This window comes from Kwoniella dendrophila, chromosome 10, assembly GCF_036810415.1.
Source record: "Kwoniella dendrophila CBS 6074 chromosome 10, complete sequence".
In the NCBI taxonomy this organism is placed as follows: Eukaryota; Fungi; Basidiomycota; class Tremellomycetes; order Tremellales; family Cryptococcaceae; genus Kwoniella; species Kwoniella dendrophila.
The window spans coordinates 1,342,100-1,367,461 of record NC_089485.1 but is presented as its reverse complement, the minus strand read 5'-3'; the positions used below and the strand labels follow the sequence as shown (position 1 = coordinate 1,367,461).

General features: G+C 37.8%; 8 protein-coding genes across 8 annotated transcripts; 6 read left to right on the top strand and 2 right to left on the bottom strand.

Annotated features, from left to right (window-relative positions):
* Positions 1–222: 222 nt before the first annotated feature.
* L201_007460 (proliferating cell nuclear antigen (pcna)) lies at positions 223–1,735 on the top strand (the record flags this gene model as incomplete). The annotated part of the gene is made up of 7 exons (XM_066223166.1): positions 223–274; positions 365–417; positions 476–583; positions 660–765; positions 854–1,219; positions 1,284–1,342; positions 1,466–1,735. The coding sequence occupies 7 exons, from the start codon at positions 223–225 to the stop codon at positions 1,733–1,735; spliced, it is 1,014 nt and encodes a 337-aa protein (XP_066079263.1).
* A 1,076-nt stretch (positions 1,736–2,811) lies between these two features.
* L201_007459 (uncharacterized protein) lies at positions 2,812–6,917 on the bottom strand (the record flags this gene model as incomplete). Its single annotated transcript, XM_066223165.1, has 10 exons — positions 2,812–2,926; positions 3,035–3,294; positions 3,387–3,697; positions 3,775–3,947; positions 4,008–4,183; positions 4,276–4,539; positions 4,601–4,671; positions 4,729–6,419; positions 6,485–6,630; positions 6,696–6,917. 10 exons carry the CDS (start codon positions 6,915–6,917, stop codon positions 2,812–2,814), a joined length of 3,429 nt encoding a protein of 1,142 aa, XP_066079262.1.
* Positions 6,918–7,481: 564 nt separating this feature from the next.
* On the top strand, positions 7,482–9,581 carry L201_007458 (serine/threonine-protein kinase SSN3; the record flags this gene model as incomplete). The annotated part of the gene is made up of 10 exons (XM_066223164.1): positions 7,482–7,564; positions 7,621–7,661; positions 7,717–8,057; positions 8,123–8,227; positions 8,333–8,645; positions 8,725–8,874; positions 8,948–9,008; positions 9,082–9,249; positions 9,316–9,396; positions 9,473–9,581. The coding sequence occupies 10 exons, from the start codon at positions 7,482–7,484 to the stop codon at positions 9,579–9,581; spliced, it is 1,452 nt and encodes a 483-aa protein (XP_066079261.1).
* Positions 9,582–10,001: 420 nt separating this feature from the next.
* On the top strand, positions 10,002–10,654 carry L201_007457 (uncharacterized protein; the record flags this gene model as incomplete). Its single annotated transcript, XM_066223163.1, has 2 exons — positions 10,002–10,032; positions 10,107–10,654. 2 exons carry the CDS (start codon positions 10,002–10,004, stop codon positions 10,652–10,654), a joined length of 579 nt encoding a protein of 192 aa, XP_066079260.1.
* Positions 10,655–11,215: 561 nt separating this feature from the next.
* L201_007456 (uncharacterized protein) lies at positions 11,216–12,486 on the top strand (the record flags this gene model as incomplete). The annotated part of the gene is made up of 6 exons (XM_066223162.1): positions 11,216–11,234; positions 11,296–11,454; positions 11,547–11,793; positions 11,892–12,061; positions 12,179–12,287; positions 12,369–12,486. 6 exons carry the CDS (start codon positions 11,216–11,218, stop codon positions 12,484–12,486), a joined length of 822 nt encoding a protein of 273 aa, XP_066079259.1.
* Positions 12,487–13,946: 1,460 nt separating this feature from the next.
* On the top strand, positions 13,947–14,917 carry L201_007455 (uncharacterized protein; the record flags this gene model as incomplete). The annotated part of the gene is made up of 6 exons (XM_066223161.1): positions 13,947–13,963; positions 14,071–14,181; positions 14,249–14,265; positions 14,320–14,465; positions 14,553–14,633; positions 14,711–14,917. The coding sequence occupies 6 exons, from the start codon at positions 13,947–13,949 to the stop codon at positions 14,915–14,917; spliced, it is 579 nt and encodes a 192-aa protein (XP_066079258.1).
* A 272-nt stretch (positions 14,918–15,189) lies between these two features.
* On the bottom strand, positions 15,190–16,902 carry L201_007454 (uncharacterized protein; the record flags this gene model as incomplete). The annotated part of the gene is made up of 6 exons (XM_066223160.1): positions 15,190–15,335; positions 15,412–15,477; positions 15,560–15,813; positions 15,887–16,150; positions 16,236–16,749; positions 16,836–16,902. The coding sequence occupies 6 exons, from the start codon at positions 16,900–16,902 to the stop codon at positions 15,190–15,192; spliced, it is 1,311 nt and encodes a 436-aa protein (XP_066079257.1).
* A 5,882-nt stretch (positions 16,903–22,784) lies between these two features.
* On the top strand, positions 22,785–24,917 carry L201_007453 (uncharacterized protein; the record flags this gene model as incomplete). The annotated part of the gene is made up of 7 exons (XM_066223159.1): positions 22,785–22,936; positions 23,048–23,158; positions 23,246–23,407; positions 23,475–23,617; positions 23,678–23,913; positions 23,975–24,602; positions 24,679–24,917. The coding sequence occupies 7 exons, from the start codon at positions 22,785–22,787 to the stop codon at positions 24,915–24,917; spliced, it is 1,671 nt and encodes a 556-aa protein (XP_066079256.1).
* Between the last annotated feature and the right edge of the window lie 445 nt (positions 24,918–25,362).

Genomic DNA, 25,362 nt, shown 5'->3' with positions numbered 1-25,362 from the left:
TGATCCCGTCAACTTGTCTACTGTATACGATCTCACCATACACGATCCTCACCATAGAATACAGCTGTAATAGAATAATCAAAAACGACGCGCCTCTTTCCCTCATCTTGTAATCTTCTCAATTTTAACTTACTCTCCTCTTTTTTTAGATCATACTCCTTCGTCTAAACATACTTATATAACCCTTATCCCCTCATCACTGTCCATTCAGACCATCTCAAAATGTTAGAAGCTAGAGTAAAACAAGCTGCTGTACTTAAAAAGCTCTTAGACGGTATGTCAATCAACTTTTCTGATTTGATCGCGTCAAATTTCTTGTTCACGAATAACTGATGATCACGCTGCGTTTATCGATGCTATATAGCTATAAAAGAATTAGTTACAGATGGTAATCTCGATTGTACAGATGAAGGTATTGTGAGTCGAATCTCGCAGCTAATAGACTGTCAACAGCTAGCTGATAAATATATCACAGGCCCTTCAAGCAATGGATAACTCTCATGTAGCTTTAGTATCACTCAAACTTGTTGCTGAACAATTCGAATCTTATCGATGTGATCGAAATATGCCTTTAGGTGTTAACGTGAGCTATTCGCTGCATCCTCTAATTCTCTAATTGATACGAACACTCAACTTACAAACGGTTCTTTTCATTTAAGCTTACTTCTCTCACAAAAATCCTCAAATGTGCTAAAGATCAAGATGTAGTAACACTGAAAGCACCTGATGATGCTGATTCATTAGGTTTAGTATTTGAATCTCCAAGTAAGTAGGATTACTACGTAATACAAATTGAGAGTTGGTATCCTTAGACTGACAGTTATCGTGGTAACCTTTTTTTTTCATTTAAAAGAGGAAGACAGAGTAGGTGAATACGAAATGAAATTAATGGATATCGATCAAGAACATTTAGGTATACCTGATACACAATATGATGCAACAATAACAATGTCATCATCAGAATTTCAAAGAATTTGTAGAGATTTAGCTGCATTAGGTGAATCTGTTAAAATTGAAGCATCAAAAGAAGGTGTTAGATTTAGTTCAGAAGGTGAAGTTGGAAATGGTTCAGTTTTATTAAAACAATCTGCTGGAAATGATCGTGGTGGTTCCTCGTCAAAAAATAAATCAGTAAAAAGAGATCCAGATGAAGATAATGAAAATGATGATGAAGATGAAGAGAGGGATGAAAAACCTGAAATTGATGATGATGAAGGTGGTAAGTTGATATCGACCTTTTCTTGTAAACGAAAACATAATAACTAATGAATAATCATAATTAGAAGATGAACTTGATGATGAAGATAGAAGTAAAAAAAGAAAATCAAATGGTAAAGCCAAGGTGAGTTTACATTTTTGGTTATATTTCCCATTTTTCGATTGATTGATTGATTGATTATCTAACTGAATTTCATTTTTTTAACCTTCTTTTTGCTCTTCCTTCTTTCCCCCCCCCCTTACATAGCCTGCTAAAAAAGCCAAAAAAGATGATAGTGCAGGAACAGATGAAATTGGTGTATCAATTATACTAGAAAAACAAGTTTCTTTAACATTTTCATTAAAATATTTAACAAATTTTGCAAAATCTGCTCCATTAGCTAGAGAAGTTAGTTTACATATGTCAAATGATGTTCCATTATTAGTTCAATTTGATTTTGAACAAGGTACTTTACAATTCTTCTTAGCTCCAAAGGTAAGTTTTTTTTTTGCATTTTTGACTGTGAAAAATAAATAAGAATTAAGAAATACGCTAATATCTGGTTTTTTTTTCCCTTTTTTTTGCGGTATATATAGATTTCCGATGAATAAGTATAGAAGAAAAATGTAAAAGAATGATATCGTCGGATCGACGTGGTATAGTCAAAGAAGTAAGAAAAGGAGAAGATGAATTAGAAGTGAAACTTTACCCAAACGTTAAAACATTCATTATTGTCGAAGGAGAGAAAGGGTTGGATCAAGCAAGCATTTTATCTCATTTTTGTGTTTTTTGTCTCTTGTGTGCATTCCTCTTTTATATTCGGGTTTCATATATATATATATATCTTTCAAGCTTTGCTTTTAACCTCTTTTTCTTTTCATGTATTCATGAACAACAACAGCAAATACCATGATGAGACCTATATTTTAATTTATCATTTTAACATGCAAAATATCTTCAGCCTATCAATCTGAGCAGAAATATGCATATTTACGATACCACCATCAAGCATTTATTTACATGTTTTGATTGGAGTGAATACTAATCTCAATTGTTGGAATGGAATGAACGTCACAGTATGAGTTGTCTTGTTCTTTTTGGATGAAAAGAAAAAACTTCATGATCAAAATTTGAAATATACATTTTAGTTTGTGATTATATAGAATGGAAAAGAAGTTATACCTAAATCCCCTTAAGAGTAAAGCTATAAGGAAACAAAAACAAAAGCTCGAGCTTCATACTCAAGCATGTAGAAGATAAGAGGTTATTCCAATTCAAGGAAAATACATATCCAGACAGTCAAACAGTAAGACAGGAAAAGACTAGAACCAACAAAAACAAAACAAAGAAAGCCTATTATTATGGTGAATATGATAAATACCAAGATGAGATTTATAGAATTATTTCGTAAAGAAGACTACTACTAAATTATTAGATAAATAAAACGAATAGAGTAAATAAAGCACGACTAGGTGAAACCCAAAATATTCAAGCGATTTTGATAAGATCAATTCTAAAGATACTGAATACAACGAGAAAAAAAGAAAAAATCAATGAGCGAAACAATAAATAATAAAATACCTTTCATACCTAAATCTACCAAATACCTTTTCCTATTTGATATATTGTTTAGCAACTTCAATACAAACTTCAATAAAAGCACCTAAACAATTTTGAGGTTTGATTGACGAGATAGTCTCTTTCGCTATTGAATTAAGTAGATCGATACTGTAAATTGTATGAAGAAAAAGAATATATAAGTTCCATTAGTATAACGGTGTTTTTGTCTCATATAGCTTAGTTAGCCATATGAAATTCAAATGAATTTCTACTTACTCAGCTTTACCATAAATTTTTCTAATATTTAAATCAGTTTGATTTAAATTTAAAGGATAACCCCAAATAGTTTCTTGTGAAATTGATAAATCAATTATAATTTTTGATTTTATTTGAGGTAATATTATTGTTATATTAGTTAATAATAAATTATCTTCAGGTAATAAATGGAATTCAACAGGATATCTAAAATTAACATAATTCAATTCTGATTTGATTCTTTGTGATGATGACCATAATTGACCAATTCTTTGAACCAACTGATTGATTTGAGGGGAAAACAAAAAAACAACAACATTCAGTTATTATATATATATATATATTAATAGGATAAAACCCCCCAAACACTCACAGATGATAATGTATTAAAAGTACGAGCTTTAACGATTTCCCTCACAGCAATTTCTATCATACCAAATAATCCTTCAGTAGCAGTTATAATTTGATTCTGATTGTTATTTTTATTCTTAATGATTATACCACCTTTCTTTAATTTTTGTGATTTATCATATAAATAAAATATTTTAGCTGAATCTAAATTTGCTATATAATCTTTACATTCAAAAGTCAATAAAATTTCATTATCATATTCTAATTCAAGTAAATTCGAATGTGTTTTTGTTGGTCTCCAAAGATGTAAATGTTGTATTGAATTGTATTCCTCTATGAATACCCATTCATAGCATATTGTTAGCCTTTTTATGTGGACACAACGTTTATAAGCAAAACCAAGAACTAACCTTGTAATCTTATAGCATCAGATTTAGTAAATTGATCACATTGTGATTTAGCATGTTGAATAGCTGATATGCATTCCCTTTTAGTCTTATTCAATTCTTCTAATTTGGTTGTTAAAGCTGTTAATTTAGCTGTTGATTCTCCAAGTTCGAAATTGAAATCCTTAATTTGAGTCCTGTTACATTATTCCTTATTAGCTATTTCTATGTGATCGACAGGAAGACAGCTAACTTACCCTTGTTCTGCTATACCTTCTTTCAGTGAAATCAATTCTTGTTGATCACAAGCTGCAATTTCAGCTACGATTTGTCTTTCCTTTTCTAATTCAGCTTGTAATGCAGCTTGTCTAGCTGTCAAATCAGGTAAGATTGATTCAGTTTGTTCTTGTAAAGCAGTCAGTCTATCATTATCCTGTTTTCCGTTCGAGAAAAATATTTAATCGTTAGCCGATTTCGGGAGACTTAAATCTAAAGTATATATACAAGATAAGAGACAGAACGTACCTCTTGCATTTCTTCCAACATAGATTCAACATCAGGTTTAATGGTATCCATTAATTGCAGTTTCCAATTGTACCACAATTCTTTAGCTTTTAAATGTGTATTAGTTTTGAAAGTCTTGAAAGTCGATTCAAATAATTCTTTATCCTCATCTGTAGCTGATAGATATTCTTGTATGACTTGAGGCGATTCTTCATCACATCTAGCTTCTGTCGAATCTAGCTCTTCTTGCCCATTTCGAATATCCTCTCGTAATTTGCTTGCAGCCTAAGAATAGATAATTAGCTTCAGTTCAAAGCGTTGTTCTCTTTCAGTTTTGTCCACTCACCCATGTATACATGTTTAAAAATATATAGTTGACTTGAGCTTCAGTGTAGTCATGCAACGCGAATTCTCGTTCTAAACAATATCAGGCTCATCAGCTTATATTTGATTGAACAGGTTAACCTGACTCACCTCCTCCAGAATACGATTGGCCTAAAATACCTTTTCCCACACTACTTCTTCTTCTGTTCAAACCTGGCAGTCCTTCCATAAATTGTACACCTGCCATGTCAAGGAAAGAATTCAAAGAAAGAATTTGAGGTTGCTCCCATTCCGATTCAGCCTGTTCTTCTTCAGGTTGTACAGCGACCTCTTCGGATTCCATTTCAGGTTCAGGATCAGCGACTCGAACGAGACTCTTTCTGGCAGCTGGACTCATAGCAACACGCATTGGTGTACCTAAAGAAGCTCTTGCTGCGCCTAAAGATCTCCTTGAACCACCTAAAGATGTTCTTATAGCGGGCTGAGATACAGGTGTACCACCAAACACCTCTTCAGCAGCGGTATCAACATTTGCACCTGAAGTAAGATCTAGCTTAGCCTTCTTGACATTTTCACTGGCATCATGAGCAACATCTACAGCCGTTTCATCCTCTCTTGTTCTCTTTTTATTAGCACTTGTAGGCGTTGGCGCACCGAAACTTAATCGTTTAGCAACTTCGCCAGCAACTTGCATACCTATTTTCTTCGGTGTGGTGGATTTAGTTGGACTTGGTGAAGGAGCGAAAACATTTCTTTTTTGAGTAGTTGAAGTAGATTTCTGTACTGAAGAAACTGTAGGTCTAGCGAAAGACGGTGTACCTGACATTGGCCTTGTATTTGTAGGTAAAGATCTTCCAGGTGAAATAGGTGGATACTGTAATGACCTACCTGGTGATACGGGAGGATAAGGTGAAGAAGGTGGTGGTAAAGATATTATACCACCTTGAGCTACTGTCATGTCCATACCATCATTATCATCTTCTTGAGGGGATTGTGGTGGATGGATCGAATGATTAAACGTAAAAGTCATAGTCTTTTCTCTTTGATTACTATTTATTGTATCTTCTGCCGAACTTAAAGAATCATCTGGACCAATAATACCTCCAAAAGCGACAGTTTCTTCCATTTCCATTTCAACTTCACCCTCAATTGCATCACCCGGTCTGAAATTTACTGCATTTGAGCCTTCAGGTATAGGGAAAGAGTAACCAATTGATTGCCGGTTTGACATCGCCCCTGCAGGTGCTTGAGGCGGCAGTAGACCTCCTACAGCAATTGTAAAATCCATTGTTTTCTCTTCATCCGCTGATCTAGTTGATATATTAGCTTCTTCCGTTATATCGGAATCGAGAGTTTCATTTCCGGCTGTTGACGGTGCTATTGATGGTCTTCTTATAATTCCTCCATATACATTGTGAGTCATATCCATATCCATCTCTTCTTCTTCCATATCTAACTCTTCATTATCGCTTTCTACATTATCAATGTAAGCACCTTGTTGTTGTACACTCCCATTGGTACCAAAAGAGAAATTTCCTTGTTGACCGTTAAATTGTCTACCCATTTCAACAGTACCTTCATCATCGTCTTCAGAGTTGGAATCTACATCTTCTTCAATGTCCATTGATTCTTCGCCTAAAGTCTCACCCTCTCCTTGGAATACTGATGGAGCGAATATATTTGGTTTTGATACTGAACCAAGGTTCTGTATAGATGATCGACGTGAATGAGAGGAAGATGATCGTGATGCATTGCTGCCTGATAAAGTGGAGAAAGCGAGATTTACACCTTGAGCTAGTGCAGCGTTAGGTGAAATGACGGCTGGACTCTTCTCAAACATTCTATAAAGGATATTTCGGTATAAGCTGAGGTGAATTCATCCGTCGATCCGGTGCATGAGACTTACCTAACGTGAGCATTAGGAGCGAAACTGACTCGTCTCGATATGAGAGTTTGAGAAGCGGAAAACGATATGGTATGAGCATATTGAGCCGTATCTTCTGTATCATCATTTCGAGCATTTAGCGATTTAAGAATGGATTTCCTCGGTTGCTATTGCACAAGTCAGCTATCTAAACCCTTCGACTAGAGAAATAGATGTGTGATGTAGAGCTTACCAAATGTCTTCTAGCCTTTCTTTTTGGACTCAGCTCATCGCTGGCCTTCCCTATCTGAAATGTAGGATTACCTAGCCCTTCTCCCCCGACACTAACAGCCCCTCTTTTCTTAGCTTTAAAATCTTTATTCGTTACTGGTAAAGTCAGGTGATCGAGATTGAGATCTCTCTCAGCCAGAGATACAGACTTGCGTGCTCTAGGAGATCTAGTCGCGGTAGACATATTGAGATGAAGCCTTATGGGAGATGTGTGATATGTCAAGTTGTTCTCCTTCCTGGCGTAATTATTAGTTGATTAACTTTCAGATTTAGACTCTATATGATGATATTGAAGATCGGTCGTGCGTGATAAGTTACCACTCTGTCGATGTTGATTGCTATTGAGTGTAAGGATTAACGAAAGTGGTGACAATAGGTAATGAGATATGATGATGAAAATGATGATGATGATAATAAAATATTTGTTGTTGTATGTTGTATGTTGTATGTTGTATGTTGTATGTTGTATGTTGTATGTTGTTTGTTTACCTCATTTATATTTGTTTATCTTCCAAGTAGATCATCATTAAACCTAATTTGATCCCGTGGGATACCGTGGGAAAAACCAGTTAATCAAAATCAGTCGCCTGATTCCCACGTGGCCAGCTTCCGGTTGATCGGAACTATTTAGAGTCAAAGTAATATTCATCCAGGCATACATAATGCCGTATTCTTCAACCTTCAGATAAGTTGCTATCATATATTGGATATCGCTAAGCATCATTTGAGATAGGTATAGCATTTCGTCATGGCAGCAGCAATGACTTCCGGAGCTGCCATGCTCGACCCCATGCACTACTATCGTGCAAAGAGGGATAGAGAAAGGAGGACGTGAGTGTTAGCTGTTGGCTGTCGATGGTCAGTACAGCTAATCTATGGGCATATAGCGTCTTGAAGACTTATAAGATCTTAGGATTCATCTCTTCCGGTGAGCTGAATGCCCAGATTTTTGAATGGCATGTCTAATCTGATATGTGATATAGGTACATACGGAAGAGTATACAAGGCAGTGTTACTACCTTCACCTTTAAAAGCGAATACAAATGGAACGAATAAATCCACGCTACCTTCGTCAGCCAGAGCAGCATTATCAATACCTAAAGATAAAATACCTTCACCTACTAACACAGCTACATCATCAAATTCACCTTCATCGAGTATAATAGGATTAGATCCATTGAATAATCCAGAAATGTCTATGAGACCAGGTGATTTACCTGCGAAAGAAGGTGATGTTTTCGCTATAAAGAAATTTAAACCTGATAAAGAAGGTGATGTCTTGACTTATGCTGGTATAAGTCAATCTGGTGCAAGGGAAATTATGGTAAATATGTTTCGCGATAGATTCTGTGTTGAGGAAGTAAAAGGCTGATTCAGTTTCCATCACAGTTAAACAGAGAACTTAATCATCGTAATTTAGTAGCGTTAAGAGAAGTTATACTGGAAGATAAAGCTATTTATATGGTATTTGAGTATGCAGAACATGATTTTCTGGTAAGTAGCATAAGAACTGAATGAGCAACTTCTGGTTCCGCTTTCACACTCTCCTACATCATCATACAAAGTTTATCTCGATATATGTTAATTTGAATACTGTAGCAAATAATACATCATCATTCACAAACTACAAGAACACCAATACCATCACCTACTTTACGTAGATTATTACATCAATTGTTATGTGGTGTACATTTTTTACATTCAAATTTTGTTTTACATCGTGATTTGAAACCTGCAAATATTTTAGTGAATTCTTCAGGTGTTGTAAAAATTGGTGATTTAGGTTTAGCTAGATTATGGCATAAACCTTTAGCACAAGGTGGTTTATTTGGCGGTGATAAAGTCGTTGTAACTATTTGGTATAGAGCTCCTGAATTGATTTTGGGCGCTAAACATTATACTGCTGCTGTTGGTGAGTATATATTGTCTTTTATCATTGTTCGGTCCAATTCACGACAAATGAAAGTTGTTAATCGAAGATATTTCTCTAGATCTGTGGGCAATAGGGTGTATCTACGCCGAATTACTAGCACTTAGACCTATTTTCAAGGGTGATGAAGCTAAAATGGATGGAAAGAAACAATTACCATTTCAGAGAGATCAAATGGGGAAAATATGCGAGGTTCTTGGCCCAGTCAAGGGTGAGTACAGCTATTTGATTCTTCGTCGTGCGCGTGATTTAGCTCAGCGCCCTCAATATCTGTGATAAAATAGCCGATCAATGGCCAGGTATCGTTCATATGCCAGAATACAAGACCTACCTATCATCAGGCCCGTAAGTTGATAAAACCTTAAAGGGGTATAGGTTTGATACGAATACTCACTGACGCTCTCTCGGTATATCGCAGTTATCCGAACCCAAATCCTCTCCCAACATGGTATCAACATCGATCATCATCGTCGCAGGGTTACGACCTCCTAACAAGGTTGTTTGAGTGGGATCCAGCTAGAAGATTGACTGCTAGAGAGGCTTTAGCTCATCCATGGTTTCAGGAAGAAGGAGGGGTTGCAGCAAAGTGAGTTAAATTGTTAGGTTGTGCGTACCTGTAAATAGATCATCTAATCATCTCAATTATCATCAGGAGTGTATTCGAAGGTAGTTCAATAAGCTATCCAACTAGAAGGGTTACACACGAAGACAATGGTGATGCCAAGATGGGATCGTGAGTTGAATTTGCGCTAATCACCATTGTTATCTTACCAAACTTCTGTCTGTGCATTTCTGATCCTCTTCATTAGATTGCCACCCTCAATGGCTCAACCAAGACTACCGTCAAGTAGTAATTTCCGACCGGCCAGTGCTAATATAACCACTCAACAACCACCAAGGAAGAAAACTAGAATGTAATTACCAGATGTTATCTTATCGACAACGAAGTTGTATCAAGATTAACTGTATCATATCGCATACTGGATTCATGTTGTATTAGTATGAATCATCATGTTTCATAGCTACAGTATAGGAATTCAAACAAACTGTTTCAGATTAGCAAATTGTATCAACTAGATAATCTCACTGTTAAGTAAATACTTCTTATCCGACTTATACAGATGAGAAAACACGATCTCAGAAGGCAAGTTTACAGATTGACAACAATATTGAATTGCCGTCTCAAAGGATGAACACTTGGTGGAGTTGACTCTATATCAAATGCTGCGAGTTTGGATAGATATATAAACAACTTCATAACCCAATGGTAGAACAACTTACATGTACTACTTATAACATCTCAAGTATCAACTTTACTCATACATATATTCGATCAACATGGCAGCCACACAGTCTTCAAACCAATTTGGTAAGTGGTACAATCGTGCGTATACTGGAATGATCGAAGACAACAGGCTGATTCATGCTTTATACGCTTGATAGACACTCAGTACTCCGTCATATCTAACGTCAAAGATTTTGATCGAGATGATCAATCACTTTATCATGACCTTTGTACTCATAATCCACCGAATGATCCTAATTCAAACTTCAAAGTGGTTGCGTTAAAAATTGGTTCTAGAGCTAATAGAAGTACTATGAATACCAGTTTGATGTTTATGGAAGATAAAGATGGGACTTTAAGAATAGCTATTCCTTCGACAGTTGCTAATCTTGAACAAGGAGGATCAACAAGACAAACTGGTCCATCAATTTATCTCAAATCTGAGGATCATAAACACAAATCTTCCCACAAAGAAGCTTGGACTACTGACACAATGCAACACGTCGTATCAGATAAAGATAACCTTTTAGTGAGAAGTAATGCGAGAGATCAGATTACAGAGAACTACTTCAAGGGAAAGGAAACCGAAGTTGGCGCAATTTCTGTAGTGGAACAAAGAGTTCTCCATAGATTAGGTGCGACCCATGATGTGCTCAATCCGGGTTACTCTTCTAATTCTATCAGAATTTCTTCTATGCTTAACTAGATGAATTTTCATACCTGTCTTTTTAGCAAGAGCACATTATGCTACACCGCCATTGGCTACAGATGTGCTGTATGCGGGACCCTGGTCCTTCGCACAATGCTATTCTGCATACGTGAAACACATGTGTCAGCATGCGTTTTCATGCTGTCGATGAAGCGTGGCATTGAGTGTTTTACTCGTACAGGTAGACCAATGCCAGCGTGAGTCGAGTATGAAACACTCTATCATGGACTTTATGCTCGATCAAATCCTGATTATACTCGCAAGGGGCAAGATAGGATTGATAATGTAACCTCACTCTCGAGCTCGAATGAAAGGACGAGGAGGGGGTCAACAGATAGATTTACTGAACGAGCAGCACAACGGATAGACCCAAGATTCTGGATAACATCCTTTGTAAGGATCAAAAGTCTACATTACGAGGAGTAAACTTATACGGGGAATTGATCTTGGAAGCTAGCTCCTGGACATCGTATAAATTGTAATCATCTCATTTTTCTTCACGCATCTTACCACTGTGATATATTCTCTTTCTCTATAAATTGAAGTACATATTTTAGTATGTTAGCAGTACCATGTAGTGAGTTAACTGCAGATAGTCAACATATTAATGACATGCCACAGATGAACTAACCTATTAGAATACTGCCCAGTATTATTAGCTTTTGGGTTTTTACATGTGGCTCTGGGAGCTGCGGTTGTGAATTCATCGGGAAAAGCTCTGGCGAGAAGAGATGATGAAGCGAAGAGCCAACTTTGGTCTGATCCTGATGGACCCTCTTTAAACGATATCAACGATAGTGAGTCAATTAGCATACTTTAATCCTTTCATAGCGTCGTTATATACTCAAGCAAGATAACAAGAAAGGAAAGAGCTCACACGCACAAAAAGATATGAGTCTAGATCTAAACGGAGGTGACGAAACCGTCAAGACCGCACTAGGCGTCTTAGTTAAGCTTGATCCTGACGCAGTCAAGCAAATTGTCACCGCAAGTGATGACAAAGCAACATTTACCATTCAAACTGGGGATGATGAAAAGAAAAGTCGGATTGATAAACAATATAGCTTCGAGGAAATTACTGAGCTGAATGATCAGTACAATACTGTACCAAATCAGAATATTCTGGGAACGAACTGGTGAGTCGTGACTGTCTCGTCTACACAGGGTCATAAAAATCACAGACGAGGCTGTTCTTAATGTCAGCTGATAAATTGTTCCACTGCCAAAAATTCAGGTGGTGGCAAGGCTTGATATACGCCATGGCTGAAGTCACAGCCAAAGAGAAAGATATAGATTTAGATGAGATGTTAAGCGGTTCCGAAGGTATATCAGTTGATGATGCTTTGTTCATGCTCACTGGAAGAAAAGCTATAGATTCCGACTATTTATTCGATTATGAATGGTGTAAGTTGTGCCACACCTAAAATCCCCCCTTAAATACAATGTTACTAAGCCACCCGAGGTTTAACCCAAAAATTTGCTTATACTGATTATATTGATTATACTGAATATTCTCAATAGATAAATTACTCAAGAAAGCGAAATCTACACCCGTAATTTATCACGATAAGCACGACAGTACATACAACATTGTAATGTCTATAGAAGGTGAAAACAAGGAGACCGCCACGTAAGTTTTTTCTGTTGTTCACCGTCACAACATACACATGGAAGAATGTTTACTGAAACCGCTTCTACTTCTACGTTACAGAGTTAAAAGCAAGAGATTGCAAAACTCTGCTTGGACAGAAATCACAGCTGCTTTACAAGATGTCATGATGAATTGCGATCATGTGTTTTATCTGGAGGATGAGGGAGCAGTACCATAAACTTATAGTATGAAATGAGGCTATTTTGTAGTCACACTGTACCTATGTTACAGTGACAAGCCGATATGAGCCATAGATAAATCTCCTTGGTATCTTTAGCCATATATTGAATGAATTATCTTCTCTAGAAAATCTTTTGCCGGCAGTTTTTGACTTACTTGCAAGAGTTTGACGGATACGTAGGGACGAAGAAACGTTGATACATTTTATTGAGATTAAATATTTGTTGAGCTACTTAGATATCCTTATTGTACTATTATACATATTGTAACATATAGTTTACTATATAGACACATATAAATATACATGTATCAGTAATGAAAATACATATGTATTACCCCTTCTCGAGCTGTACAATCTAGAATATCCCAAAGTGCACCACTATTGTAGATTGTTGATCTGTCCCTTAATGTTCAAGTATGAAGCACGCTTGTATGTAGCCCTATATATCGAATGCAGGTATCTAGGAGATGCATGTATCGATCGAGATCATACCCCTGTCATCTTTCATCGTGGCAAGAAAGGTTTCAAAGGAGAAGATTGGGAAGCCGTTATGACTACCAAAGGTGATAATAAAGATTCTGCCCAGTCAGTTGACCTCTCTGTTTTTTCATCGAACCCAGCTTTGCTGGCAAAAGTATGCTTGCTAATATCAATCATACCTCTTCAGAGTTGTGGATTTGGTTATGAGATCCTCTAAATGGAAGAAGAGTATAAGCTCTACAAAGGACATGATGTCTTGGGAGGCAAAAAGTTTAATCGTGCTGAAAGATGGAGGTCCTGTGGTGTCGTATTACTGATAATAAGTATGCATATATGTCTATATAAGTCTATGCTAAGCTGTATGTTACAATTGGTATAATAGTGCAATAAGGATATCTCAAGCACCTCGACTAGTGTAGTGGATTCTAGTAGTCTAAGTAAAACTTTATAAACGCTTCTTGGTGGTTGCGAGATTCATTATGTGGCACAAGGGTAATCATCGTATCTTAGCAGATGACGATATAAGTTTAGTACATATACTTTTTTAGGACATGCTTGGGTCAGAATTGTAGTCTTGCTCTCTTCGGCACATATACGACTTGCAGTCATGGCCTACCTGTACGAAATGATATACTTCTGCAATGCAACACTCTGCTTGTCTCCATTGTACAGTAGTAATACAATATTGTGTTCAGTTCGTGGCTTCATGGGTCACGTGATCATCTTGGCCTGCTGATGCGCCTAATAAATCAATGTTCGGTCGCCGTCTACGTCCAAGCTCCGTATGTACAAGTTCATGAATAAACTTAATCGAAATTCGTCTCTATTTCTCCCCCATTCTAAAACAGAGCACTTCACAAGTCAGGCAAAATGGGTAAGGATTCATGGAACCTGAAGAGAATGGTTGAAAATGCTGACTTTGTATCAATTCAGGACTTCTGACAATTATAAGGAAGAATAAAGCGAAATCAAAGGAAATGAGGGTGCTTTTCCTGTATGTGAGGATTATGATTCACCTCCACTTTCTCTCGTCAATTTCTCGAATTAATCACCTCTGAAGCCTTTGGAAGGCCGGTCTAATAGCTAATGATCGATTCCTAGGGGTTTAGACAATGCTGGAAAGACTACAATATTGAAGAAGTTGAATAATGAAAACATATCAGATATCAGTCCAACTTTGGGTTTTAATATCAAAACGTTAATAAGAGATGGGTGAGTTGTCATTCAATGTTCTTTTGAAAAGTTAAATCCACCTCGAAGCTGACATACGTTAATCTAGGTATACGCTGAATATCTGTGAGCGAAATGGTAATGAATGAGTTTAGCTGGAACCTAATGATGTATGAATAGGGGATGTAGGAGGACAGAGGACATTACGACCGTATTGGAGAAATTATTTCGAATCTACAGATGCGGTAGTTTGGGTTGTTGATTCGTCAGATAGAATGAGAATGGAAGATTGTCAGAATGAATTGAAAGGGTTATTGAAAGAAGAAGTAAGTTTATTTTAGGATCACAAAAGGTCATGCTCGTAAAGAATTTGAACTATCTTGACATAAGAATAACCCTTGAACCTATAACAGAGATTAGCGGGCGCAACATTATTAATATTTGCAAATAAACAAGATTTAGAAGGATCAATGACTTTAGAAGAAATTAGAGATGTAAGTAAGATCTCTGACAACGTTCTCGTTGTGAAAAGTAAATGACATTAATTGCTGATACGCTACAATTCTCTCAGGCACTTGATCTGAAATCGATAGTATCACATAGATGGATAGTACATCCATGTTCTGCATATACAGGAAAGGGTTTAGATGATGGTATGAACTGGTTAGTGAAAGAGGTAGCGGGTAGATTGTACTGGAACGGTTTACAATCTGCTGAAACAACTCAGAATGATAATACTCTTCATGAATCACCGGAAGTGGAAGTGATCACCCCATAGTCGTTCAGACATTTGAGAGATATACCCTGCAATAATCAATATACCTTATAAACAAGACGATTTTGTGATTTATGCATTGTAATGACAAGATTTACCATTCCTTTCCTGATCTGATTATGCAAGGTATTTATGATGTTCACACAATAATTATGTGCGTTTATTATGTATATGCGATTGCGACAAAATCCGTTCCGATACTATTATACAAATCTCTTCAACTTGACAACGACAGCATTCCGTCTGAACGATGCACCTGATATATCCGAGATACCTTAAGTGATAATTCGCTTCCGCAATGCTTCTACTCGCTCTTTTGGAATATCACCATTCCACCTCTCGTTACCGTCCGTAATTGACAGTGATGGTAACCCAAATTGTTCGACTACAAAAGATGCGGAAATTGTGGCGTATAGCAAAGCTAAAATCATGAATACACAATGTGAGCCCAAATATGTTCCACACTTGGATCAAGATCAAGGACTTTAGATACTCACCTTCGTATGGATCATGATCAGAAAGATGTAATCCGGCGACATAACCGCCTAAAAAGGAATTACCAGCTGCCGAATCATGTATCAGCTTTTCTCCTCATCTGGTGAGGCATACACGCATGACAAGTACTTTGTACTTGACCCGACTTACCACCAGTTACGTCCTTAACTTTATCCTGATCCTCTGTAAAATACGCTGGACACCATTTTAGACCACCATCTTTGGTTCCAACACAAGCACCCAGTTTCCCACATCTGATAATGATGATTCCTTTACCTTCTTTACCTATCCCTATACCTTGTAGGAAATGGTTAATCAACTTTTCAACGGTTGGTCGTAGCTCAATGTCTGACACATCTTTCGGTGAGATACCATATATAGAAAACATTTCTTCATGATTTGGTCTATCATATATAAATTCGGTAATCAGCATCGTGAATGCACATTATGCGCATGAAGTGAAGGAACTGAACTCACGATAAGACTTCGATATGGGGTGCGATCTTTTCTAACCATTCCTTTTGACCTGGATGACACGAAGGTGGTGTAGGTTCAAAAACAATTTTGGGGTCCCATGTCGATTCAGGATGTAATTGTTTTAGTGATTTCAATTGATCCAGTAAATTGGATACATCCTCAGGTGAATATGGTGGACTTATATGTAGATATTCTGATCCATACAAAGGAGTTTCGACTAGTTGAGTGATTGTACGATGTGGCGCTTTCACTATAGGCTGAAAGCTACGAGATAATGTGGACCAAAGGATACCTTTGATTAGCATAAAGTGCAGCTATAGCCGCAATATGTCGATAAAGCAAAACGTACAACCTGACATCACCTTCATACCGTATTCTTGCTCTAGTCATTTTAGTACCTTCACCTTCATTCCATACCCAGATCTCTTTTCCAAGTGAATTGAGCTTATCTTCAGCTTCTGAAGGTAAATCATCATGTTGGTTATCTGGAGCTCTATTGACCAAAGTACGTATTTGACTAGGGGATAGCCATAACCGTGCGCCAACTAAGGCATATAAAGCTCCACCACCAAGCATCTCATACACTTCTTCAGCATCAGGCGTGGGGTGGTCATCTAGGGATAGTTGAGGAGTCGAAGGTCCAGTTGAAGGTGCAGGTGAAGCTATAGGTGTAGCTAAATGTGAAGGTACTGGTAGTGGTCGGTTAACAATATTAGGTTGGAATGCTGGTGAGGTGTCTGGATTGGGTTCATTCGCATTTCCATCGACAGGTGGGGAAGGAAGACCTATCCCTGGATTTGATTTTGGAAAACTATCAACTGTAGGTCGTGGTGGAGAATCGAAGGCATCGATGAGGACCGTTCCTATCAATCGGACACTGATGTTAGCTTATTATCATCTTCCTGTCATACATGACATGTATGAGGACTGGCGCTGGATAACGACTTACCTATAGAGGCTAGAATTGGTGGGAGGGCTAGTGGAGGACTCTGAGGTCCTGCTTTGGATTGATCCATATGATACAAGGATCAAACTTATTTGATTGTATGAGGCTTCAGGCTAAACTAAGAGGAGGTTTGGAAATGGGCAAGAGCTCGAAATCCGTTGACGAAGAATTGCTGGTAAGAACATCCGAGTTTTCTTGACTTGGTATTGGGAGCTTGGCGAAGTAGTTATACACAATCCCATGAGCCAAACGCGCGCTGTGTCGTCGTCTTGATAAGGCTCTTCACCCTTTGATGAGGGTCTCCGATGGATACAGATGATAAAGCCTGAGAACCTATGATGGTATGGAAAAAAGAAAATTCAATTTGAGAAGGGTTAAATCGATAGATCACAATGAAAGGGTGATGCTAAGGTAATTCCTATAATCGGACTTGGCCTGACGATATGATGATATGCTTGTCTCCCACTATATGGCCACTGTATGGAAGGATAGAGGACTGCCAGGGAGAAAGTGACGAAAAGGAAGATAAGTCGTTTATCCCACGATTTGTTTGATGAGCGTAGACAGTTCGTTGTAGTCGTGTAAATGTTATAAATAAGTGAAATATGGTTGAAACTTCGAGTGATTGATTGACGGGAACCTCGTTTTTTTTTGATACTTACCTAGGACAATAATGTTGATCCTTTCTTGATGTCGGAAGTAATGGAGATTGTTTAGGGCGCAGTCTTGTTTCACGATGATATACACAATACCAAAGTTGCAATTGAACACGACTTTCTGTAACCCCCTTTTTGAATCTTGATCGGTTTCAATCCCTCAGCTTGATTAACGTAGGAGATATTTTCGATACAAGAATTGTACTGTTGACGAACTTGATCCTGGGTAATTCGAAACCTTCCAGCAGGGAGGAGTATCTTACTGTTGTACCATTATGTAGATGAAGATCGTTGGAAAAGAATGTTGATAGACAGGATACAAGTTCACACTTGTTTTATTTTTCGCCCAGGCTATACTATACCTATATCTTTCGTTTATACGTAGCCTTTGCTTTGGTATATCCAAAATTTGAGCGAGGAATGTTGAACTTTTTATACACTAAATAGTACTTCGGGTTCCGATATCGAGTCCCAAGTTAAGAAGAGAACGACCAAGGTGATCCAAGCGTTTTTTTAGCAATTTCGGCAAAAAGGGTCCTTTGGGATTTTATAACGACACTAAATTATAGCTTATTTCGCGCTAAATTTCTGTCGAAAAGCCGAAAAACATGGAATTTGGAATCTGGAATTTAAAGCCTTGGGTCTTTATTGAAGTAATATGAATTTGGTCTTGGCTAATTGTACAAGTTTGTCAAGTTGTGAGAAATTATTGTGACTTCGATGTTTCGGTTTTTTAAACCTCCCTCTAAGGCACTGCACGACGTATCAGGTCGTTTGACACGGGCGGTTCCTTGTATTTTCCTCTTGGCCTGATAATCTATACAGTAATCGTTGTTTGGAAACGTTTGAAGATCCAGGGCATGAATAATATTGATTGTCTGATCTCGGTTATATTGTTATTATATGATGGGTCGTAAGTATTGATTGAATAGCGGACACCGTAAAGTAGTGTTCGTCAATTGGGTGTGATTGGTGAATGAATGATCGAGATGAGACAAAGAGGAAAGTATATTATCGGATTGTTGCGAGTATTAGGCCCATTGACGATGCAAGCTAAGGCTGAAATACTAGAATTTACCGATAAACAAATTTTTCAGTTTCCGCTACCTCGGTCGAATTTCCATTTACCGATTATTATTATTCCCGTTGTATTCTGTTGTTACCATAATGTATGTCGCAGATAGTTCCAGGCTTCGCCTTAAGCTATTTTGACAGATAAAGTTGATTTCGGGTACCGATAAAGTTGGTTGTTTTACTATATCTTATGCGATGGCTGATGAGGTTTATGGCAATAGCTGCTCAAATTTTTGGTTTATCGAAAGTTTATAGTTCGGTGTAACCGGAACCAAAGTCTTTTATTCGTATTTCATGGACTGCTCTCAGTATGAAAAGGCTTTCGATGTAGATCTCTTCTCATGTACAAGGTACCGCTCAACATACCATACAAGCCATTGACAGCACGCATAAGTCGCTTATTTTGACGAGGCGATGCAACAAAAACGTATGATCATGTACACTGAGGTATCCCAGCGATCAGGTTAATAAAGGCGTTTTCGGGGGCTTGAAGTGCCTGATGCGCTTCAAAATCTCGGTCATATCATTTGATCCATGTTTGAATTTCCAGATCACGAATACCTGTAGATTGGCTTTAAAGACGTCTTCCGTTCTACTGCAACATTCTCTACGAAGACCTATTATTGAGTGGGTTCTCGTTCTCTCAAAATCTTCACTAGAATTGTACCAACTCTGTTCCCCAAAGAAACCAAATCGCTAATACTGATCATTAGTCGCCGATTTTATCGGAATACCATGTGATTCCCGTCTCCCGTTTGAAAATCCTGTAGCTGCTATGAGGTATGAAAGTAGGTCTAAACGTTCTTCTCGATATATCCGAAAGGAAAATCCCCGATCGGGTGAAACCTCTGCTATATACGAATTGCATACTCACTACTGCGAATAGCATAGAACCAACTGGGATGAGTGATCAGAAAGATCGAAATGGAAACCTTTCATGTTACATGATCTGGATTATAAGGCTAACTCTAGACTCAACAGCGCAGTATTGCTAACATCGACGCCTTTTGACCTTGTATCGCTATTCTTATTTGAGGATATAGTTTTCAGACCCCAGCAATGACATATTCCCCTCTGTACCCGTAAAATGAATGCACCCTTGATGAGGAAGTGGTACGAGTGTTCAGGCACAATTGATGAACGGTATCACGAAGGACTGTTTTGAAGTCGAAGCTATGTTTGTAGATCATCCATGAAGGAAATAGAAATAGAATTACAAGTACCGATGGATATCTGAACAAAATCGATGATACATTCGCCATGGAAGCGATCCTCACTAGGTCAGTTCTCATACCATCACATATCTGGATCTTGATGGTTTGTGACGGATATTGCGTTCAGTAGAGGAAGGAGGAAACACATCGTAGAGCTGGGAGGTACTTTGGCTTTATTCGTTCAACATCCTCATTAGTTATGAACCGCTCAATCAGATCGAGTGTCACTTGGAAGAAACTGCCGTTCTTCTATGAATGGCAGATGATGTTATGCTGTGAAGCGACAAAGATCGATAGAAGGGGAGAATTAAGGGAACTCGAAAAAGAGGGGGTCGAAAAAAGAACATGAAACTAAGCTAAGACTAAAATATCAAAGGTTCCTGGTATTGGTTGTACCTTTCAATATCTCTTCCCGTTCAAATAAGCACCCAGTTTCTCAGACTACAGGTATTCGACTCCAATGCTGATGTAAGATACAGCATGCTCACATCATACAATACCTACGCTCGCTAAGGTGATTCAAGATATTCGGGAAAAGGTAGGAACGAATGAGTAGTGATGGCTTATAACTTATCACATACAACGCAGTAGCTGATCATATTGGTGTGTGGAAGTAAATACAAATCCAGAACCTGAAAATAGAAATCGTACTTCTTCTAAAGCGACTTCACACAACAAACCTAATAGAAGTATGCTTTAGGCTCTTGAGCTATCTGTGACGTATATCGATTATCGTTCTGAACAACGTTCCATCGAAGTAGATTCAATGAAATAGCAGCTCCAGAAGCGAATGTGCTTGAAGTGATGATTGTGCGATCACTAAGAATTCTTGCTTTTCAATTCAATAACAAAAGCAAAAAGTTAAATTAGTGTAATTTGAGCGGAATGGAATTTTGTTTTTTGTCCTATCTTTTAGAAAATTACGGCATGTAAATTCTATAGAAAAACAAATAACGGTAAAACGCTTCTGGTACCGTACTCAGAGTAACCGCTAAGATAGATGGAAACCTGAACTATTTAGGAGACCATTATTTTCTCTTATTGTATTCTTAGGGATACCAGTCCTAAGCTTAGACTATTCATACAATCACTACTGTATAAAGTGTTCTCCTTGTAGTCTCCTTGTCATCAAAAATCTTCAATTCGATTATCACAGAAAGGGTGACATCCTTGATTTCCCGCTTGTGTATAATCTATATCCTGAGAAAGAAGTCTGAGCGATTTCTTTAACTTCAACAATCTCAATCAATTATTTCGGTCGAAAGCAAATGTAAAAGGGAGTAGGACGTTTACACTAGGCTGTCTGGAATGACTAAATAGATTTTGTAGAATACTTAGAGCAAAATAGGGGGTAAAAGGAAAAATTTAGTGTAGTATCAAGGAACCAAAATCATTCGCAAGAATCGAGAAAAGAAAAACAAGATACAACAAAGTAAATCATCAAAAACAAACACATCACAAGAAAATATCACAACAACACCTATAAACAAAATAGCATTGCTGATCTTGTATTTCCGCAAAAAAAATCTCGCCCGTCCGCTTTCTTCGTGTTTCATTTCAACACAAAACATAACGATTATTCGCTTCGGCCTCATAACCGAATTGACGAACGCTCTCTTAACGACCATCAATAGAACATAACGACCAGATTGAAGAGCAGATCCAGAACAGACTTTTCAAAACACGAACCTACCTCAGTCTTCGGAACGATCAATAATACTCGTTTAGATATCTTCTTGGAAGCTCTTAGCAGCAGTGTTAGAGATTGAGTACGCAGACCCACGAGATAAGAATCGTACCTGGTGAAATAGTATATTGAGCAGATACTGTTGAAATAGGTGAGTGCTGTATTCCTATATATATATGTGGTATCAAATCAGTCTGTTCTACCTTCACTCTTCACCTTCACATGACTACGTTCTTTCAATTTTGATCTTTTGGAGAGATATCAATGATCATTGCGCCCTTCATATTTGGGGTTGTTCACTTTACCTTGCTTTGATTCTGAAATACCTCGTCCCTATGTTCTCGAATTAAAGGGGAAAGGGGAGAAGAGAAAAAGATCAATGCGATCGATAGTTCAGGTTAGGTACCTTATTTGATCGCACAGACCTTCGTTTAATCATATCGTGCCCCATCTGCTTCTGAACCTCAACTTTTTCTTGTCCATACGCTTTGACATCATATTATTCTTGATGACGAGATGATGAAGAGCAACTGAAAGCGATGCTACGGCCGTTGTCACTCAAGCCAGATGGCGTCACAAGCGGATCAAGTCAGGACAAGACAGGACAGGAACTATCAATGATGAACCTGTGATGGGAACTTGAAGTAGTTGTACTGTGCGTGGGATATCATAGATACAGCAAACATCGGAGACAAGTAGAAGTCCTGCAGAAGAAGCGTTATGGAAAATATCAAGGGGAAATTAATCCATCATCAAACATCATCAAATATAACCTTGACTTCTTCACCCATCAAATGGTCAAACCTTGACAACCAAGGCGCATCAACCCGTCCTGCTCCGCTTAGAATCTTCCATATCTTGACCTTCTTATTTCTCAATTTTTGGTTGTCAAGCTTTCTTTATGTGATATCTCAGAATGTGTATATAATCGCACTAAATCTTTTTTCTTCCATCAATACGCCCACTTCTTATAGCTTTAACTTTCATCTGAACCTACGCTAGTTCTTCCTCATATTCTCCTAGCTCATCCCCAAACATCCTTCTCTATCCTCTACCCCACATTCTAGTCTTTGCTCTACCGTCCTTATCCATAGTGCCTGGTGCATATCTTCTCAAAAGATCATTTTAGCTGATCATCTATATAAACTTCACCTTGATGTTTCCTAATTCAGTTAATCTAACTGAAGATAATCAACAAAATACAGATAAAAAATCTTCATTAGCTGAAAAATATCTTTTGGTTTCTCCTAAATTACCTAACCTGCAATATCAAGATCGAGATCATTTGGATCTTACTGATAATTTATCAACAAGAGATAAAATGTTAGGTTTTTCCAAAAACATTGAACCTAAAAGATGGTTCACAAAAGATTATTGGTATTTAGATACACCACCAGCATCATACGCTACAAGAGATGGTTGGTCTAACGCAGATGTCGATGTCGTCCCTATAGATCAGAGGAATTGGAGAGCGTAAGTTTTTTCATCTCTCATCAGGGAAATCAAATAATGAAAACTCTATTTTCTGAGTTCCATCAAAAAGGTATTTTCAATTCGCTGACGTGAAATGGTAACGAAAAATAGAGTCAATTATCTCTTCTTGTGGTTATCAGATGGTGCAAACGTTGGCACGATGCAACAAGCTGGTTCGATCGTAGCTATGGGTCTCAGCTGGAGAGAAGCTTCTGCCGCTATGTAAGTCAGCAATGAATTGATCTCCGATGGTCTGTGCGCTTCAACTTAGAAATGACAAGATACTGACATCAACTAAACTACCTTTAGTGCTATTGGTAATATCATCATCGCTGCAGCTGTAGCATTAAATGGTACTATCGGTTCAAGACATCATATTCCTTTCTCAATCGCGTCTAGAGCCTCTTTAGGTTTTTATTTCTCCTATTTCGCTGTCGTATCTCGTCTAGTCCTGGGTTTGATATACTTCGGGTATGTTAACAATCCCTGATATCCATTGATCATCATATAGATACTGATACTGTTCCATCACTTCTAGAATCAATACGTTCATTGGTGCCTCATGCACTTTGATCTGTCTTGAAGCCATTTGGCCGTCACTGAAAACATTACCCAACTCTATCCCTCTCGCACAAGGTGTGACCAGTAACAAAATGATAGCTTACTTTGTTTTCTGGATCAGTAAGTTATCGTTCCCCTACAGTGACAATTCTCTTGCTAATTGTCGACCATAACGAATAGTCCAATTCCCCCTTGTCTTGATCCACCCTAGAAAGATGAGATGGCTTTTCTTCGTTAAATCTATCGTCGCTGTCATCGCTGCTTTCGCCACTCTCGGCTGGGCTGTCAACAAAGCTGGAGGTTCTGGGCCTGTCTTTTCCAAACATACCGCTCTTACTGGATCTACCCGATCTTGGGCTTGGGTTGCTGGTATCAACGTCGCTATTTCCGGTAAAACAACTTTAGCAATAAACATTGTAAGTCCGGCAAAGACATACCAACCCTAAGATCTCACTAACAACCCTTCATGGTTTTTAGCCCGATCTCACTCGATATGCTCACAAAACATCCGATTCATATTGGCAACTCCTTTTTATTCCCCTCGTATACTTCATCTTCTCATTTATCGGTATTGTCATTGCTTCTGCTGGTCAAGCAATCTACGGTACACTTTATTGGGATCCTACCGCCATCATCGCTCAATGGGAATCGAGAGCTGGTGCTTTCTTCGTTGCTTTTGCCTTTGCACTTGCAACTCTCGGTACCAACATTTCTACCAATTCTATTGCAGCTTCAAACGATTTCGCTTTCATCGCTCCAAAATGGTTGAACATCCGAAGAGGTGCTTTCATTACCGCAGTTTTAGGTGGATGGGTTACCGTTCCGTGGAAAATTCAAGCTTCCGCAAAAGCTTTAACAACTTTCTTATCTGGCTATATCATTGTTTTAGCTCCTATCGTAGCTATCATGATTGCAGATTATTGGATTATTAGAAAAACAAAATTCCATGTTCCTATGTTGTATCAAAATGAAGGTATCTACAAATATCAATATGGTATCAACTGGAGAGCTTTCGTTACTATTCTTATCGCCGTTCCCGTCAATTTACCAGGTTTGATTAATGCTATAAACTCAAAAGTTGATATTGGCAATTATTCATTCTTCTGTGAGTTTGTTGTTCTCCAAAATACCTGAAGTCGAATATCAACAGTTTTGCTAATACCTTGTTGGTAATTATGTAGATAAAGCTTCATGGCTCACATCCACAGCTATGGGTGCAGGAATATATCTTGCATTATCATGTGCTTTCCCGCCAACATCAACTTTAGTTGATGAAACAGTTGAATCAATGGATGAAGACTATGCTTTATCCGATCCAAATGGATGGGAATCTGAACATGATAAAGAAAAAAGATCTTCTGCAGGTGGGGATACCGATATGGCTTCTTCTCCAAGTTATCCTACCATAAGTAAAGTGTAAATATAGACTTCCCACTTACAGTGAAGGAACAACCGATAAAAAATATCGCCTAAACTTCTTATAAATATATCCAAATCCTTTTTCTGAAAAACCGATTAGTACGCGTAGAAGCTTTTAGGTAGAAAATTACGGGTAGATACAACATAGACAAAAGAAAGTAGATATCCCTTGACATATAAAATAGATCCATTTTCGCTATATACTATTTTCACAATTTCTTAATTTGGGCTTCTTGCTGTGTTATGCAAATCCTATAGAGATACTACACGCAAAGTAGCACGTATCATTCTTCTTATCGATGACCTCCCGAATATTTCTCTTCGGCATGAGAAATTCCTGCTTAAAATTAAATCACGTCTCCCGCTTTGCGGTGCATGCCGTTCACCGACGTTTTGTTATGTTGACGTTACCCCGCGTTTGGTTTAGACCATCATCATTTCTATAA